The 17126-nt window shown below is 44.7% G+C and overlaps 1 protein-coding gene across 1 annotated transcript in view; it reads left to right on the top strand.

The window, feature by feature from the left end:
* LOC106805222 (basement membrane-specific heparan sulfate proteoglycan core protein-like) overlaps positions 1 to 17126 on the top strand; it is a 116554-nt gene that overhangs the window by 35534 nt on the left and 63894 nt on the right. Inside the window, exons 31-44 of the mRNA XM_014806730.1 lie at positions 421 to 567; positions 2024 to 2146; positions 2505 to 2614; positions 2969 to 3191; positions 3560 to 3691; positions 6304 to 6456; positions 6832 to 6975; positions 7335 to 7478; positions 7897 to 8037; positions 8316 to 8468; positions 9346 to 9465; positions 10427 to 10546; positions 10794 to 11003; positions 14268 to 14396. Coding sequence (XP_014662216.1) covers positions 421 to 567; positions 2024 to 2146; positions 2505 to 2614; positions 2969 to 3191; positions 3560 to 3691; positions 6304 to 6456; positions 6832 to 6975; positions 7335 to 7478; positions 7897 to 8037; positions 8316 to 8468; positions 9346 to 9465; positions 10427 to 10546; positions 10794 to 11003; positions 14268 to 14396 — 2049 coding nt within the window. The remainder of the gene's footprint in view (positions 1 to 420; positions 568 to 2023; positions 2147 to 2504; positions 2615 to 2968; positions 3192 to 3559; positions 3692 to 6303; positions 6457 to 6831; positions 6976 to 7334; positions 7479 to 7896; positions 8038 to 8315; positions 8469 to 9345; positions 9466 to 10426; positions 10547 to 10793; positions 11004 to 14267; positions 14397 to 17126) is intronic.

Here is a 17126-nt window from a genome sequence, read left to right on the forward strand (position 1 = left end):
GTCATTGGAAAGCCGTAGCCTAACCATGATAAAATTGCAATGTTGTAGTAGCTCGCATCGTTTCGTTTGCTGCACACAACAATGATTGCAACTCAGCAGTATCATTCTAGAGGATGAAGAAAAAGGGAAAGGGATACGAGTACAGGGAGAAAGAGAGAGAGAGAGAGAGAGAGAGAGAGAGAGAGAGAGAGAGAACGAGAGGAGGAGAAGGAGAGGAGGAAAAAGAGAGAGAGAGAGAGAGAGAATGTGAGAGAGGAAGAAGGGGAGGAGGAAAGAGAGAGAGAGCGAGAGACAGACAGACAGTGTGTGTGTGTGTGTGTGTGTGTGTGTGTGTATGTATGTGTGTGTGTGTGTGTACATGTGTGCGTGCGTGCGTGAGTTTGTATTGAAACCACACACAATTTCTTCTCTATGGTGCAGTTGGTCCAGGTCCTGATGGTAATGAGCTGACGTGCCCGCGGGGCTTCTTCCGCTGTGGTGACGGCATACAGTGCGTCGATCCCCGCCGACTGTGCGACGGCAGAGAAGACTGCAACGACGGGTCCGACGAGAGAGAGAACTGTGGAGGTAGGAGGCGGCCAGATGAGTAGCTGTCATTCATCCAGTGTGTGTAGCTAGACGCTTGGTACACTGCTGGTGGTAGTCGGTTCTGTAGTTGGATGCAATTCTGTAGTTATAGGCTAGAATCGCTTTTTTAGAGCTTTGCTTACATAGCAACAGGATGGGTTCTGCCTTAGACTGGCTGTGCTGCTGTAGAATGGGATGGTAGATTGCTTCGTAGTTGTCGTGCATTACTAGCTTTAATGCAATTAATACTTCTGTATTGCTGCTTATTTCTGTTCGCACATTATTTTGCACATCGGAGGTAGCTGTTTGCACAACTACACTCACGTTCTGTTTTCTATTGCTCAATCATACATAAACGCACGAGCTGTTGTCCAATGCAGGAGCGTGCTCCTACTATCGTTTGGGCAGTAGAAAATGGAATGATATGCCTGTTATGTGTAGTACATACGCTTAATTTGCTAACAGCACTAGCTCCGCCTGGTTGTCGTTTCTGGTGGCAATGGCGCTGCCATGATGGCACATGTATTGACGCTAGGTGGCGGTGTGATAGTAAGCCAGACTGTTGGGATCTGTCTGATGAGCAGAACTGCTCTGTAGCAACAGCTGGTAAGTGCTTGTAGAACTGCTGCTCTGATTATACCAGCAGTACATGTTATGAGAGGAGTATAACACCAATTTTACTACATTTTTACTCTTCACCCAGTCAACTTTAGTTGGTCGATGAAAGAAATAATGTATAATTTTCATATTCTTATTGTATGCGTTTGTCATTTGCGTAGCTCGTGCCAAAATATATATAGTTTTAGAGATGTGCTATGGAGCGATGTCTATTCTACCTGATTTTAAACATGATGTTAGTACCATTAGTGACTAGAGATGAGCAAAGGCAAAGATTTAGAATTATAATGTCACCACCACCAAGATAATCACTATACCAAGATTAGTGTTATACTCCATCTGTAGTATGTACTCCTGATTTTGCTTGCACTAATATAATTTTCTGCTTATTGCTTATTTTACTTACATTATTATATTTGCTTTGCATCATAACTTATTGCAAATGGTTAAAGGTACTAGTGTAAAATACTAGTAGATAAATGTGACAGGGTATTGATAGAATCAGCACTTCTGTCTAAGTCTTGCTTTTGGATTACTTTATCATATCTTGCTTAGTGTAGCCATATGACTGAAGCTAATTGTAATACGTCTTGTGAGAGGTTATAGTGTAGTCGACGTCTGACTATCAGGGTGCATCTTCTGTTTCAGTTTTTGCCAAGAATATGGTGAAAAACATGGTCTCGCATGTTATGCACACAGCCTTAAAGAGTTCACGCGATGGTCTAAATCTGGCAACAAGAATTGTGGCCCGCCTCTGTCAACATGTATGATTCTGTTTGCTTCTGTAAGCTGACATCGTTCATGTAACAGGTTTGACTAAATGTTGATCATCTTGCAGGCCCGTCAACAGATGAATGTGTCACTGGAGAGTTTAAGTGCAACGATGGCAACTGCATTGATCAGAGTCTCGTGTGCAATGGCGACTATGACTGCTATGATGGGGATGATGAAACCAACTGCCGTGAGTTGTCAGCTGTACTAGTTCCTATTTGCAGAATCATGCTGTCCTACTGCTCTAATAGGACACGCACAATGTCTGAACCCATGAGCAATATAGTACGATTGCAGCCTATAGTGTGGGGCTTGTATCGTGCTTGATAAGTTAGTGCTTACTAGTTAACGTGGTGTCATGTGTGGTGTTGGGTAGCTGGTGTGGATTGTTACTAGTTAAGGTGGTGTCATGTGTGTTGGTGGGTAGCTGGTGTGGATTGTTACTAGTTAAGGTGGTGTCATGTGTGTTGGTGGGTGGTTTCGATGTTGCTATTGAGACCCTCCATCAGTGCTCTAGCCTGACGAGAATGGTCTGGTTACTATTGCAGCTGCCAAAGAGACGGGACCAACATTTGAGAAGATCAGCGAGGACGTGACTATGGAAGCAGATGAGATGCTTAACATGATCGCCATCATCAAAAATGTTGAAAGCTACAAGGTTTGTGCACTCTTCATCGCCAAGTCAACAATGCTGTCAACAGCTTATCTCAACTAGCAGTCGTATCACATAAGTTATGGTACATATGTAAAGGAATCCATTTGTATTTGTCTTAATTCATCTTGAAAATTCGAATTTTCAAAAACTCGAAATCTTTCAAACCTTAAGGTACTCGCAAACAACGATGTAAGTCGCGTAGTGCACAAGAACCATGTTCCTTCCTTGAATATAGAAACCCGGTTACAACCATGAGAGCCCAAGCTGAAGCTCTTAGGGAAAACGCTTGGTCACCACCAGCAAGCATGGCTAGCCGTCTCAGGGTGGTGTTGTCCACGGCTGTTTATTCTGCTGCAGGTTGAGTGGTCGGTCGATCACGGCGACTACATTGACATTCTCTCCGTCAATGACGACAAGTTCTCGACGGACAACCGCATCTACCTGCGCACGCGCGGCGACTCGACCAGGAAAGAGTTCCACCTGACCATCCTCGGCACCCAGAGCGGCGACACCGGCACCTACAAGGTCCGCGTCGATTCGACCCCGCCGGTCACCAAGGAGTTCCGCGTGACGATCACAGGTGAGTCATCGACGCGCGTCTGCCTGCTCCTCGCCGCATAGCAGGCGTACTCACGATTGCACCTCTGTCGTAGAACGCTAGCATTCGTGCAGCGACGCTGCCCGCGATTATTGTGAAGGAAGTTTTGTTTCAAAAAAACGTACTGCAATGCACGTTAGAATCCCCCCACACCACCCCACTCACCCAGTGAAGTATTACATCTCTTACAGTTTAGCGGACGAATGAACCCAAAGACAAGTGCCTGAGGTTTCGTCTTTTATAGTTTAGCTGCTGACTGAACTCAATTCTGAGCATTTGAATTCGCTAACGGTTAGAGTGCGACGACGGCGTATTTTTTTTTTACATCGCACTCCTCTGCATTCTCGCAGGTTATGAGCCGGAGCCAGTGTCGTGTGAGACTGGCTACTGGCAGTGTGAGGACGGCGCATGCATCGACGCTCGCAGAAAGTGTGACGGTCGCTCCGACTGCGACGACGGCTCCGACGAGCAGGGATGCGAAGGTATATATAGAGTGTTGACATCTGGGCTATTCCTCACCACTGAGGCCCACATTGTCACGTATGGAGTGTTGAGAGAATTATCCCCTAGGCAATAATAAAAATATTGTTTGTTTGCCCCCACCCGACCGACCGGCCAAAAAGGGGCCGACTCAAACAAATTTATTGATCTTTCCCATTCTTTTTTTTTATCGTACACCTTTATCACTGTACATTATATAAATCTGTAGGCAATATATTATATGTACCAAGCAAAACCAACATTCAACATAAAAGGTAACACAAGCACACCCGAGCATGTAAATACCATGTTGAATTTGTAAAAAGACCCCCTCCTAAAAAAAAGCCTACCTACCTACCTAAACTTTTCAGCCTGGGTCAGGTGAGGGCAAACAAAGATATTCTTAATTGTGGCCCTATTGAGTTACTACTCACTCGGCTATGGCGTGACACGTTTATTTATAGTTGTACCGTGAACATATCTATACTCAGATTTCTTTAGGTATGTTCAGGAGTGGATAATAGTGATTATCTATTATCTCTATTATAATAATCTCTATTATCCACTACTGATATGTTCATGGATTTCAATGACATATTTACATGTGGAAAATATGAGAAAAATGTGTATTCCTTTCCATCTTTTCTTTGTTTTGTTACTGTAGTTGTCTTGTGTGTCAAGCGGTATCTCCATCGTTAACATCTTCTCATCAAGTCTCTCTCCCTGGATCCTGGATTGTATAATTGCCGTTGGTGTTTTCTTTCCCAATTCATGTTTTCAGGTCCAGAACTGAAAACTGCCTTTCCTTGTCCACATGCCAAGTTTTCTCTGATTGATCCTTCTACCAACAGAACGAAGTACTGCAACGTTTGGAACTGGTGTCCTTCTGGTTACGAGTGCAGCAACTATGTGTGCTGTCCGACTGGTACCCACTAACTCCCACGTACCTCCTATAATTCAATGCCGTGCCTACGTTGTTTCTTCTCACGTATATAGGAGACAATACTATTGCTCTTTCGGCGAATGCTATAGCTCTTTTTACTGCATCGTTGGTCTAACAGTGTTTAGAGATTAATGATTTTAGACAAAAACGCCCCAAAATCAAATCGTATCAATCAAGTCAGCTAATGTTACGCCACCTGATTCAAATACAGTCAACACCTGCGTTTGTGATCAACTATAGAGCGGTCTGCTGCCATTAAATTCCGCTTTTGTTGTTTCCCTTAAGTAGTATTTTTAACAGTGAAATAACCTCTATAGTACAGCCACACGTCTATAAAGGCCAATTTTGCCATTGTACACAGGTTTGACTATATTGCAAAAGTCTGTTCCATAAAGTAAGTCTGTTTTAAATACAGCAGACTGCTTGACGTTCGGATCCTTGTACATTAGTAAATCAGCACGTTCATGTGAAAAGGGCTATTTTACAGAATTTTACCTTAAGCACGAAAGGGTATTCGTATTGTGTATTTCTAGTGAAGTAGATGCAGTTAGCAAATAGAGTATTACAATTTTTCATTGCATGTATTTAGTAGCATAGTTCCTTGGTGTGTTGGTTTGATCACATCCCTAGAGTTTGATGACGTGTAGCACATTTGGTTACGTATTAATTTCTTCTGATAACCTTCTGCACAAAGTGTGGTTTTTATAGCTAACGTTGTAGCCTTGCATATTACGCATTCCTAGCTTAGATTTTTAAGTAACAAAACTCGTTGTTTGGAATAAGACAATAATAATAAGAGAGAGAGAGAGAGAGAAGAGAGAGATAAGAGAGGACAGAGAGAGAGAGCAGAGATCGAGAGTGAGATGGAGAGAGAGATGAGAAAGAGAGAGAGGAGAGAGAGAAGAGAATGAGAGAGTGAGGGAGCGAAGGGAGAGATGAGAGGAAAGAGGAGGAGATGAGAGGAGAGAGGAAAGAAAAGAAAGACGAAGAATGGAGAGAGAGAGAGAGAAGAGAGAGAGCATATGAGAGAACAGAGACAGGAGAGAGGGGAGAGCGAAGAAGAGAGGTAGAGAGAGAGAGAGACGAGAGAGACGGAGGGGGGGGGAGGGAGAAGAAGGAAGAGAAAGACGAGATCGAGGAGATCTGAGAGGAGAGGAGAGGAGAGAGAGAGAGAGAGAGAGAGAGAGAGAGAGAGAGAGAGAAAGACAGACAGAGAGAGAGAGAGAGAGAGAGAGAGAGAGAGAGAGAGAGAGAGAGAAAGGACAGACAGACAGAGAGAAAGAGAGAGCGAGAGCAGCATAAAATGGCACACACACCCGGTGATTTGGTGGATGCAGATTTTCCAATTGTCTCACTCGTGAGCACTTTAACCAAAACTACATTGATAGTGTTGTAAATTTCGAAGAACACATAAATGCATATTATTTAAAACTGGTGTGCTGGGGGGAGCATGGGCAGGTAAATTGTAAAATGAGAGTTTAATCAAGAGTTTTGCAGATAGGGTTCCTCTCAGCCGGTCTAACTAGGCCAATCTATGCTCTCTACCAAACTGGAATCTCCTAGATCCTTTTGCAATCGCTGGCTCTATCTTAGCTGCTATAGCTTAAGGTGAAGGGTTCGCTGGTGCTCTGGCTAACGCTTCCTTTACCCTCTGCACAACTACGCTACCAGCTCCCGGCCACCTGCAGTGCGGAGGCAACGTGCCCCTGATTGACGCTCTCTCACAGCAGCCAAGGACCTGCTCCTTCTTTGAGCTCTGCCCGGCAGGTTACGAGTGCAGCATTCGTGTGCAGGGTGTTATCCCCGTCTGCTGCCCCATTCGCGGTATTGCTTGCTTTACTCGCTTCATTTGCGCGATAGTTTGCACAGTTGTACATTTTATTACAGTAGTGCACGATGGATTTTTAGCCTGCTTGAATTTTCCGTGTGAGTAGATAATAGATATAGTGTAAAGAATCGCTATTCCGGTTAGTAAACGATAGTTTACAGTCTTGATTTTCCCTGTAATCGGCTTGCATAGTTTTACTGCATGATGATTTTTTTCCCCGCTTGAAAATTCCGAATGCCTACAATAGTGTAATATACCTTTAGACAGGTTGATCAAAATATTATAGTGGCCGTGTTTGCATGGTTTACTGCATGCTGATATCTTTCCTGATTGATTTGGATATTGTTTATAACAGATTGCTTCCATTCTAGCGCCTGAGCCAGTAACTACACCAGCTCCCTCTGGCTGTAGCTCTGGGTATTGGCAGTGCCGTGATGGAAACTGCATAGACGAGCGCAGGAAGTGTGATGGCCGTGCAGACTGTCGTGATAGGTCAGACGAGGAGGGCTGTGATGGTGAGTACCACCCTGTTCTAGAAGCTTCATTGTGCATCAGTTGTTATAACCAAAGCTTTATATTATGGTGGTAATCATTGGGAATTGGTTATAAGTGACTTCCATCGATTAAGTATTGAGCAGCAGGCAGTAGCAATCTACCAAATAAGATGTTTTTACAGGCTTGAAATTTTTCATATTATTACATTTGTGCTGTGTCAGTGGTAGTCAAGTGACACTCTAGGTTTTGCTGCCACATCACGTGTTCTCCCCTTCTTAGCTGGTGCAGTGCAGTGTGTCACTTGCGGCGTACACCAGTGGTTTTCATGCTTCTAACATAAACTTGTAATTGAAGTTGAACTGAAAAATTTCTATTCTAGAACCTGAGCCAGTAACTACACCAGCTCCCTCTGGCTGTAGCTCTGGGTATTGGCAGTGCCGTGATGGAAACTGCATAGACGAGCGCAGGAAGTGTGATGGCCGTGCAGACTGTCGTGATAGGTCAGACGAGGAGGGCTGTGATGGTAAGGGCAGCTGCCATTTACAAATACAAAACTAACAATACAGAAAAATATTTTTAGGAGCTTAACCAGGTTAGTATTGGTCTAATCGTGAATTAAAGATTAACAGCTGAAGCCACGTAAAACCTATTTTCCACTTTCAGAATCTAGTGGCAATAAAGCTTTTATGAAAATAATGGAAGGGTGTATTTAACACAACACTCATTGCAGCACTGACCAGTGTTATTAAATAGCTCTTTTATTTTTCACCTAAACTAACACACCTTGTGTGACAAATTTTGCATACTGATAACCGTGCAGCTTTACTAACAGACATCGCACAACTTCTACATTTTTACTAACAATTACTGCATGACCTTTGAATTATTTTCTAACAGATGTATTTCCACGTATTTGCATGTTTTCTGAATTTTCTTAATAGTCCCTAGTCGATTTTGTGGAGGCAAACTTCCCTTAATAAACCCACTATCAAGGCAGCCCAGGACCTGCTATTTCTTGAACCCATGCCCTAGAGGGTACTCTTGCAGCAGAGGAAGTGAGATATCTGTCTGCTGTCCCATTGGTACTAATATTTACTTGCTAATTATTTTCATAATGTGTGCATTTTACATTTATTTAACAACGTTTTAGTTGCCTACTAATATATATCTGCCTGTGATATTCCGTTTGTGTGCTGTCTAATTGCACCCAATATGAGATCCAGTGTGAAATAGTATATGCTGCTATATTATTTTTGAGCATGTTGGTCACGTGTTTACTTATGGTTATGTATACCGGGTGTGACAATGTTTCATAGATGATGTTTCGAAGAGATGATGATACAATTGTTTTTTGTCGTAGATGAACCCGACACTCCGGCACCACCGACCGCACCACCGCAGGTCGTCTGCGCAGATGACGATTTCAGGTGTGACAGCGGGGACTGTATTCCCGGCAGCGAACGCTGCGACGGCAACTCCCAATGTCGGGACGGCTCGGATGAGGAAGGATGTGGTAAGCTGCTCTACTCTGTGTTTGTTTCAGAGTGCGATCTGTGATGAGTGCGAGTTATTTTCCACCGTGTAATTATCCTTGTCAGTAGACTTCTTGTCACCTGAATTCCTTTCTCAGGGTGCGTAATTATAGAGTTGATCAAGCTGGGAGAAGCACATGACCCAATCCTATTTGATCCATCCCGATTTGTTTATCCCACTGGCATGCTGTCATGTGCTTTCCACTGGTTTTAGATCTGTTGTAATTATGTATTATAATTGGTTTATAATTGACTTAATTTCGTATTTCTTTGAACCTGTCTTAGCATTATGGTGGCAGTTTAAAACTCAGTCGGTCAAATCTCTTGCCATTTTGTATGAAGAGGATCGTGACTCCTGAGGGGAATTTCTGGTAAAGAGTTTTGATTTCTCATCCGTGTAAACTTTTATCACGAGGGTGGGCCTCTACATTGAGTGGCAGCATCATCTTTCTGGTGCACAAGGGAGGCAACACTTACTATCTACAACTGCGGCATGGTCTCTGAATCGGCACGCAAATCCCAGCACGGATCCGCGTGCTCGCGGTTCAGCTTTCACCACAGTTATACCTAGTGAAGTGTTGCGCGTAGCCTTAAGCTGGTAAAGTACGGGACACTAGTTCAAGTTGGAAGCGCTCGAAACCGTCACCGCCGAGAATCCGTTCTCGTAGATTCGAGAGCGAGTTCTCGTGTTACCGCTCGATGCATCGTGCGACGCGTGACGCCGCTGCCGACGCCCATCGCAGCGCGATGCACGCAGACAGCTTGAACTACGGTGTGCTCACCAAGCTTTACACAACTTAAGCGCGATTGTAACTGCAAGCACCCCCGCGCATGTGCCTTCTGTCTGTCTATCCGTAGTCGTCAAGGAGTGCCAGTGGTATGAGATGTCGTGCGATGGCGGCACGAATTGCGTTGACAAGCGGAGGCGCTGCGACGGCAGGGACGACTGCAGGGATGGCCTAGATGAGGCCGACTGTGGTACGTACTCACAAACATGGCGCCTGCCATCACGCGATGGTAGCCACCGCAGTCTGTGTGTCGCGGGAGCTGATAAAGCCCAGCGCACATTGCCGAACATTTTGCTCCAAAACATTATCGTAGAAAAGTTCCATGAAATGTTCGGCAATGTGCGGTGAAAAAAGTCGCCGAACATTTGTTCCGAACAATGTTTCTGAAGATCGGAAATGTTTGATATCTCGAACATTGTTCGTCGAATGTTCGACAATGTGCGCTGAATGTCGAACAATTCTAGGAACATTTGTAAAGTAGTAACCAATAGCAGCACAATATGTGGTCGCATGATTTTTGTGCCCAATCATGCGCCGATCACATGACTCTTTACAACTTGGCTACTAGACGGCGCCACGCGGTTGTTCGCTTCAAAATGTTCGGCAATGTGCGCTCAGCAATTGTTCACCCGCACATTGCAGGCAAAAACATTTGTTCGGACGATAAATTTGTTCAGGAAAATGTTCGGCAATGTGCGCCAGGCTTAATACGGAGGTGTTGATCTTGAACAGCATTCAGCGTATTAATTTGTTTTTGTAGAGTTGGAATGGAAAGCGGCAAAGGGTAAAGAGCATTGTAGTGAAGCTTTTTATTATATCGCTTATGTGTGCTTATGCAAATTTAGCCTAACACAATAAGTGAAGGAAGCCGTATGTTAAGCCTTATAGTAGGCTATTATTTTATATTACTACTACTACTGTACTAGGAACTTGTAATTTGTATGAATTATAGAAAAGAGTGCACTAGGCTAAATGTACATTTCATCGACTATTTGGCAGGTGTGGTGTGAGTGTTGAAATGTTTCGTCTGAGCACACGCATTCTAGTAGAAGTTAGTGTGATAGTGTCAGTGAAGACAGTGATTGACATAGGTGATGAGCCGTTACTAGTTATAGGGGATCCGAGCTTGCTGACACATTCTTTTGTTTCAGAACCCCGAGAATGCACTTCAGCTGAGTTCAAGTGCAACAATGGCCGCTGCATTCCGGCTAGCAAGCACTGTGACGGACGTTACGACTGTCTGGACCGCTCTGACGAACACAACTGTGATGGTTCGTGACAATCTCAGTCTCGCCTGTGTATAGGCACTGAAAAACATCGAGTGTTTAATCGTCTTCATATGTAATTGTGCACTGTTCATATATGATTTTCGATACCGCTTTTAAGACCAGTGAAAGTGTAACCGGGCAGATGCTGTAATAGCGAATCGATTTGTATCGGGATTTTGCCGCCGCGACGATACCAGAGTGTAGCTCGCTGACCGGCTATCGCATATTTTCACATCGTGACCGTTTCCAGCCGTAACGCAGCCGCCGACCCCAGCACCGACTACGCAGGCGCCTACGCGGCCAGGAGGTGGAGGCGTCGTGAACACGTGTCGCCAGGGAATACCTCTCATCGACCCGTTCACGCGCTCCTACAGGACGTGCTCGTTCAGAAACCCGTGCCCAAGCGGCTACGAGTGCAACACGGCCGTGGCTGACGTCGCTGCAGTATGCTGCCCTGAAGGTATGTGGTCGCCACAACGTCCCGCCGTTCACGCACCTTTTTTGCTATCGACTCGATATCAAACTCGCTCCCATGATCTTGTACATTTTGGTACTTGCGCTCTCCTAAAACCGATTTTGTTATTTTTTTGGTATGTAATGTTGTGCTCTTCTAAACCCCATCCCTGATCTTGTGTTTCTTGGTATGTTTTGCTCTCCTGAATCCCTCCCTGATCTTGGACATTCTCCTATGTTGGAATTTTCTCATGTTGTAATCACTGTCGTGCTACGTTTGTGTACTAGTGACCGTAAGTAAGGATGTCAACATGGTTGGAAAGCTGGAGAGTTAGATGTTAATTTGGAAGAGAATTTCAGTTTATTCTGAAGTTGTGGAAGGTTTAACCTAATTATTTCAATAAAAATTGGTTAAGATATTAATTTTAAATAACAATAGTGTGGTTATTCAAGTTCTGCAGATGATTACATCATTGACACAGTACCTGGTTGTACTGGAGCTGTTCTTTATTTCATGATCTAATTGCTGTCTAAATCTATATGTACTAAATATCAGGAGCTAATAATGACAAATTGTCAAAATAATGACAAATTATATTATAATTACAATGTCTAATAATGACAAATTTGTCATTATTAGCTCCTGTAAATATGTATATATAGATAGCATCAAAAGTACAGCGTAAACCTTTATTATGTACGAAAGTACATCATAAATCTTCATTTTGTACTCTTGATAGTATCTATATTATGTCCAAAAATGGCAGCGTCCAAAAATGTGGTAACGCAGTGCCGATTTAATGGTATATTACATCAATGCTGATTAACGTGTTACTGTGTATTGTAAGCTCTTTGAGCACTGTTGTATTTTTCACCTGTTATTCTGCAACAGTCTCGTAGATAACCCATTTTCGTGGCCATAGTGGTTTTTCTTCTCGATGGTTGTTTTGTGTCTGGTGGTCTGCGCTCTATTGAGGCGAGGGTCACAGTACTGAGTAGCAGTATAATCGTAGGGCAGCACCTTGACTAACCGTTGTCTGATGTCGGCACAACGAATCTGCGTGTTGCGCGTTGCAGTCATGTGTTGCTGGCAACGATGTAGTGTCTCGTGTGTTGTGGGTGTTTGGATCTTCTTGTATCTATTGTATCTATCTTGGAGTTCTTGCATCGATGCCATGACATGTCATCATGTATCGATCACACTGGAGGTAGGGGCATGACAACTGCGGCATGCCACAGGTGGCAGCACAAAGTTTTGTATATTTCGGGCTCTCGGGGGGGGGGGGTACTTTCGAGCTCTACCCACTAGCTCTCATGTGTCAGAAACGACGAAACCTTTTAACTGCTGCATGCGAGTATAATTGCCTGAAGCACGGATCTGTTCTACTTGTATGCGTGGCTACGCACTGTACTGACCAGGGAAAAAATAAAAGTTTATTTTTTGGGGGCTACTTTTCAAGCTTGCGTGCATGAAAATAGCACTCAAAAATTCGGTTTGCATTGAACTCTATGCAAATTTACGGGGGCTCTTTTTGCCATTTCCGGGGCTCTTTTTGGCATTTCGGGGGGCTAAATTGCCCCGAGCCCCCGTGTATTTTTTTCACTGGTACTGAGTGGGTTACGCTTGTCGGTGTACCACCATGTTGGAACGCCTAGTAAATGGAGAAGCTTCTGGATAATAGCTCCAGAAGTGATGCACCTCGTCAAAGGCATGCTGTTGTGTAACTAGCGGAGCTAACAACGGTGATACCCGGGTCCGACCCTTGCTCTGGCTACGGATATGGATCGGTGAAAAAGGGAAGCTGCTCCTCTGGGGGATGGTGCCGACTAGCTGGATTGCAATGCTACCAGGGCGCGTGCTGCACATCGCCAGGTTAGTAGCTGCAGCTTGCTACAAACGTGAAACGTTCGTAGGGTTAGGGTTCGGTACGATTGCCGCGATGCAAGTAAGTGAGAATGATCTCTCGCACACATCATTGTGCTGTCGGGTCATTCAGAGTCGGATATATTCGTCAAGTAACGAACCGCGCGATTACACTTGCTAGTATTGTCACGACACAAAGTTGCGTTCATACTGTGCTGACACTGACGCACTGCATGCCCTGTATTGCACACAGCCATCTGCAGGGATGGGAGCCAAGCGCTGGCAGATTCTGCCACCGGTAAACCTATAAGGTGCGACGGAACGCCGGGATCCTGCCCCACGGGGAGTCGGATGGAAATATTGTATGAGGCACCCGGATGTCTATGCTGCGGGAAGATTGGTATAAGTCGTTCGTCCGTCATCATTGTCGCGTAGACTAGGCCGGCGTGGAATGCACGCACTCACGGCTGGTGTACTTACACGTGTGGCACAGTTAGTTATAGCGAACAACCTAATGCTATACCTCTGGTGCTTTCGCTCCCGCTGACCAAGTCTGGAGAGACGTCTGTCGTCGATCATCCTAGCGGTCGGATAAATTACAATTAGGGTGTATGCAAAAGATTCCAAGAGAGAAACCTGAAGCTGTCGCTTTTATGTGAAGCCCACACACTCATTTTGAAGAGCCTGGCTGCAGTAACTCGTGTGACATAATACTATGCACTGCGCAACTCATTCCAAATTCACTGTAAATAATTCCATATGATTGAATGTATTTTTTTACAATATTTGGTTCGCTATTTTATTTCAACTAGGGTTTTTTGTTGTTCGTTTTTTTCGTCTGATATTTCGTGCACTGCCCTTGTATTCCTAACTGCAAGTTGTTAATCAAGTAGTCTGTTATTAGTTCACGCTACTTCAACTGAGATTCGTCAGGGCTATATGCGGGTCTCATCTCATCGTTTCTCTATGTGTGGTAGCATCAGATAGACGGGGAACGTGATCTCTTTTGCATTCAAATGCTGACCTGCTGGTTTTCCACATAACAGTACTGAGTGCTGGAGTCACTAAGAGGTGTGTTGTCGCGTGAAAGCTTTCAGAAGAGAATCTACACCTGCTGTTCGTTGTTACTGGTCGTGTGTATCCATCCATTTCCATGCCATGTTCTCTGTCATTCGAATACATCGGTGATAAACTCTGGCTCTGAGATTCCCACTGTTACACTACGTGTCACACACTGCTACCTAGCGTTATACTGTGCTTGCTGAAAGCTGAGAAGGGTGCTGTAGCGTAGCGCGTATGTCTCCGTCACGACTAGAGCAGCTCAACTGTGAAAGCTCGCGAGCGTGCCAGTGTCTCGATGCGTGTCGCACCGTACGAGCATCCGACATGTCACTCGTGTCGTTGCAGTGCCACCTACGACGCCAACGGGTTGCTCCGCCCAGCAGTTCCAGTGCATCAGTGGCGAGTGTGTGGATGGACAGTACAAGTGTGATGGCCGTCCACAGTGCCGAGATGGCTCCGACGAGTTTAACTGCCGTAAGTGCCTTTCTCTCTTCATTCCTCTGAAAGTACGTGAATTGCAATATTGGTATACAGAGACACCCCTACTTACGAACAGGTTCGGTTCCGAGCGGTCGTTCGTAAGTCCATTTGTTCGTAAGTCCAACATATGTACGTATACAGTATTGGTGGGTATAGTAATCACAAATAACACTGAATTTGTGGAGAGAGCACAAGCACACGTATGAACAATGCCACTAGAGTAACATACTATTGTTTACATCTCAGCGCTTCCCGCGCTACATTGCTGCCACCACTCGGCGGATCTGCGAACTAAACCTTGCGCCTAAATTTTCGACTTCAGGGCAAATTGTTCCGATCATCGAAAGTTCATAACACGAATGTTCGTATGTAGGGGAGTCTGTGTACTTGCCCCGCTGTCGTGAGTACCATCTTGCTAGCCTTCCATGAAAGCACGATGGGTTACAGTATGATTCAAATTCCCCCGTCGGCTGCCTGTCTACCAGCTGAACACATGAACCACCCGGTGTTTCACTTCTATGTGTGTTTGAGTTCATATGCTGCAGGTGAAATTGTCTTCACGTGAGCACACATTTTTTCATTGCGCCGCATACAGGCTCTCGTTTGTGATGCAGGTGCTAATTTTGGTGGCTACATGCTCAGGTATTTACCAGGTTGAAGATACATTGGACTTACGGCCATGTGTTTGCAGCCATGTGTGTGCAGCCGTACTTGTGGCGCGACTACGGGGCATTTTTAATCGCGGTTGGCACGGCAAGTTTTTGCACCGGTAATATTCAAATTAGCGTTCTATTGAAGCCGACAAGGTCAAAGTTGGTTAAGAATGCTCCGAGGTAACTAGCGTTAGGAGTGTGTGGGCTAGGTAGTAGCTGTCCTGTGTGTCCTCAGTGTGCAATGTCCTCAGTGTACGATTCTAGCATCCAGGCCGTGTCGTGCCGACGAGTTCCGCTGTGAGATGGACGTGTGCATCGATGCCTCGCTGCGTTGCAACGGCGTCCATGACTGCCTCGACACCAGTGACGAGTTAGACTGTAGTAAGTCCCCCCACCCCCCTACCACCACAGGTGCCTGCGGTCATGGGAACACGCAGGGGTTGCCGCGGTAACCGGTCGCTCTGCTCAGCGAGTCAATAGAGAGAGTCGGAGTATGTGTCACCAGGAACGTATCAGACCAGAGCGCCACGTGTGACATCACCGTAGCGCAATCTCTGCCACGAGAGGGCGTGGGCGCTGCTCTGTCATGCAGAGACCACTCGCACGCCCTCTCTGTGTGTGTTACTTGGCGATGCTCGGATAGGTTCTGGTTGATGAATGCTCCGCTAGATGGCACGAGGTGTAGGGTGTTGTCGTCAGTGCTTCGGCCGTGTAGGCGCCCTCACTAAACCTCACATCTGAACCCCGAGTTACATCTAGCTGCTTTGCTTGCATGTGTTCCTGTCGCGACGCTTCACAGATATAGGGTTATGGTGGCAGGTAGCAACGCAAAGCCAATCTTCGTAGTGGTGCTGATAGGGTCTATGTCTCCCTGGGTACTGCTGGAACGTATTCTGGGTACGGTCCGGTATACCGGAACGTACCCTTGGTAACTATCTGATATGGCTTTAGGGCCGTTTTCAGTTAGGGTTAAAGGCCTTCTTTAGTCATATCTCTAAAACTGGTCAAATTTTTACAATTATTTGAAGCTAGTATCAACACGTAAATAACAAAAGCATATCGTATATTATTTGGTATGCCTCTGTGATATGAAAACACTCTTGTGTGGGTCTATGAATGTTGAAAATCATTTAATCTTCGCCAAAACCGGCGGTTGCACCAGTGGGAGAAACGCTCTGTGACGTCAGGCTAGCGTCGTTCTTGCCGCTGTTGCAGTCGCAACACAAAGCCTGCATCACTGCGATGAGCACAAAGCGATCCTCGACTGATAAGCTTACTAATATATTAGACCAAGATATAGACTTAAATACAACTTGAAAGTATTATGGTGTCCAACGTATATTAATTATTACATGAGCATGATATCCTATGCATATATAATATAATATAGATACTATTATAGATATATATATAATATTATATGCCATTGTGACTTACTACCGGTATTTAAACCACATTAATACTCAGACAGAATAAGTCAGGTTTCCAACCGACTACGTTTCAACTGACTCAGGGATTAAAACGCGCTACATGACTATAATATTAATTATTATACTCATACTGTCATGATATATACACTGAGTTTCTTAACAATACAAGAGATTCTCAAGTACTATAAGAATTAAATGATCAAATTTACAGGGTGAGCAATGAATACTCTAATACATTAATGATTATCGTGAGTAAAAATTCTGACGGTTACATTAAATATAAAACTTGGGACCGGCGTGAAAGTACCCGACCAGTCCATGTCATCATTTTCAGCCTACCTGCCTAAAAACATTTACCAACTATGTTGTGGTGTCGTTTCTTACTTTGGTTTTGACATGTTTCATTAAATTTTAGTCACATGTACTTAATTATAATAGTCAAGTAGTAGAATAGAAATCTGTACAGATTTAAGTTACAGTAGCCCGACCAGGCTGGGAGCGATCGGATTGGCAGTAACATTGTGGAATATTAGGGATGAGGGGTATTTTCTCAACCCTCGCACGAATGAATTCAGAGCGGACAGATACACCCCGTTATCATCGATTTCTTGCCTGGTAGCTTTGCTGTTTTAAAGGTTACG

The sequence above is a fragment of the Priapulus caudatus genome, unplaced genomic scaffold, assembly GCF_000485595.1.
Source record: "Priapulus caudatus unplaced genomic scaffold, Priapulus_caudatus-5.0.1 Scaffold106, whole genome shotgun sequence".
Taxonomy (NCBI): domain Eukaryota; kingdom Metazoa; phylum Priapulida; class Priapulimorpha; order Priapulimorphida; family Priapulidae; genus Priapulus; species Priapulus caudatus.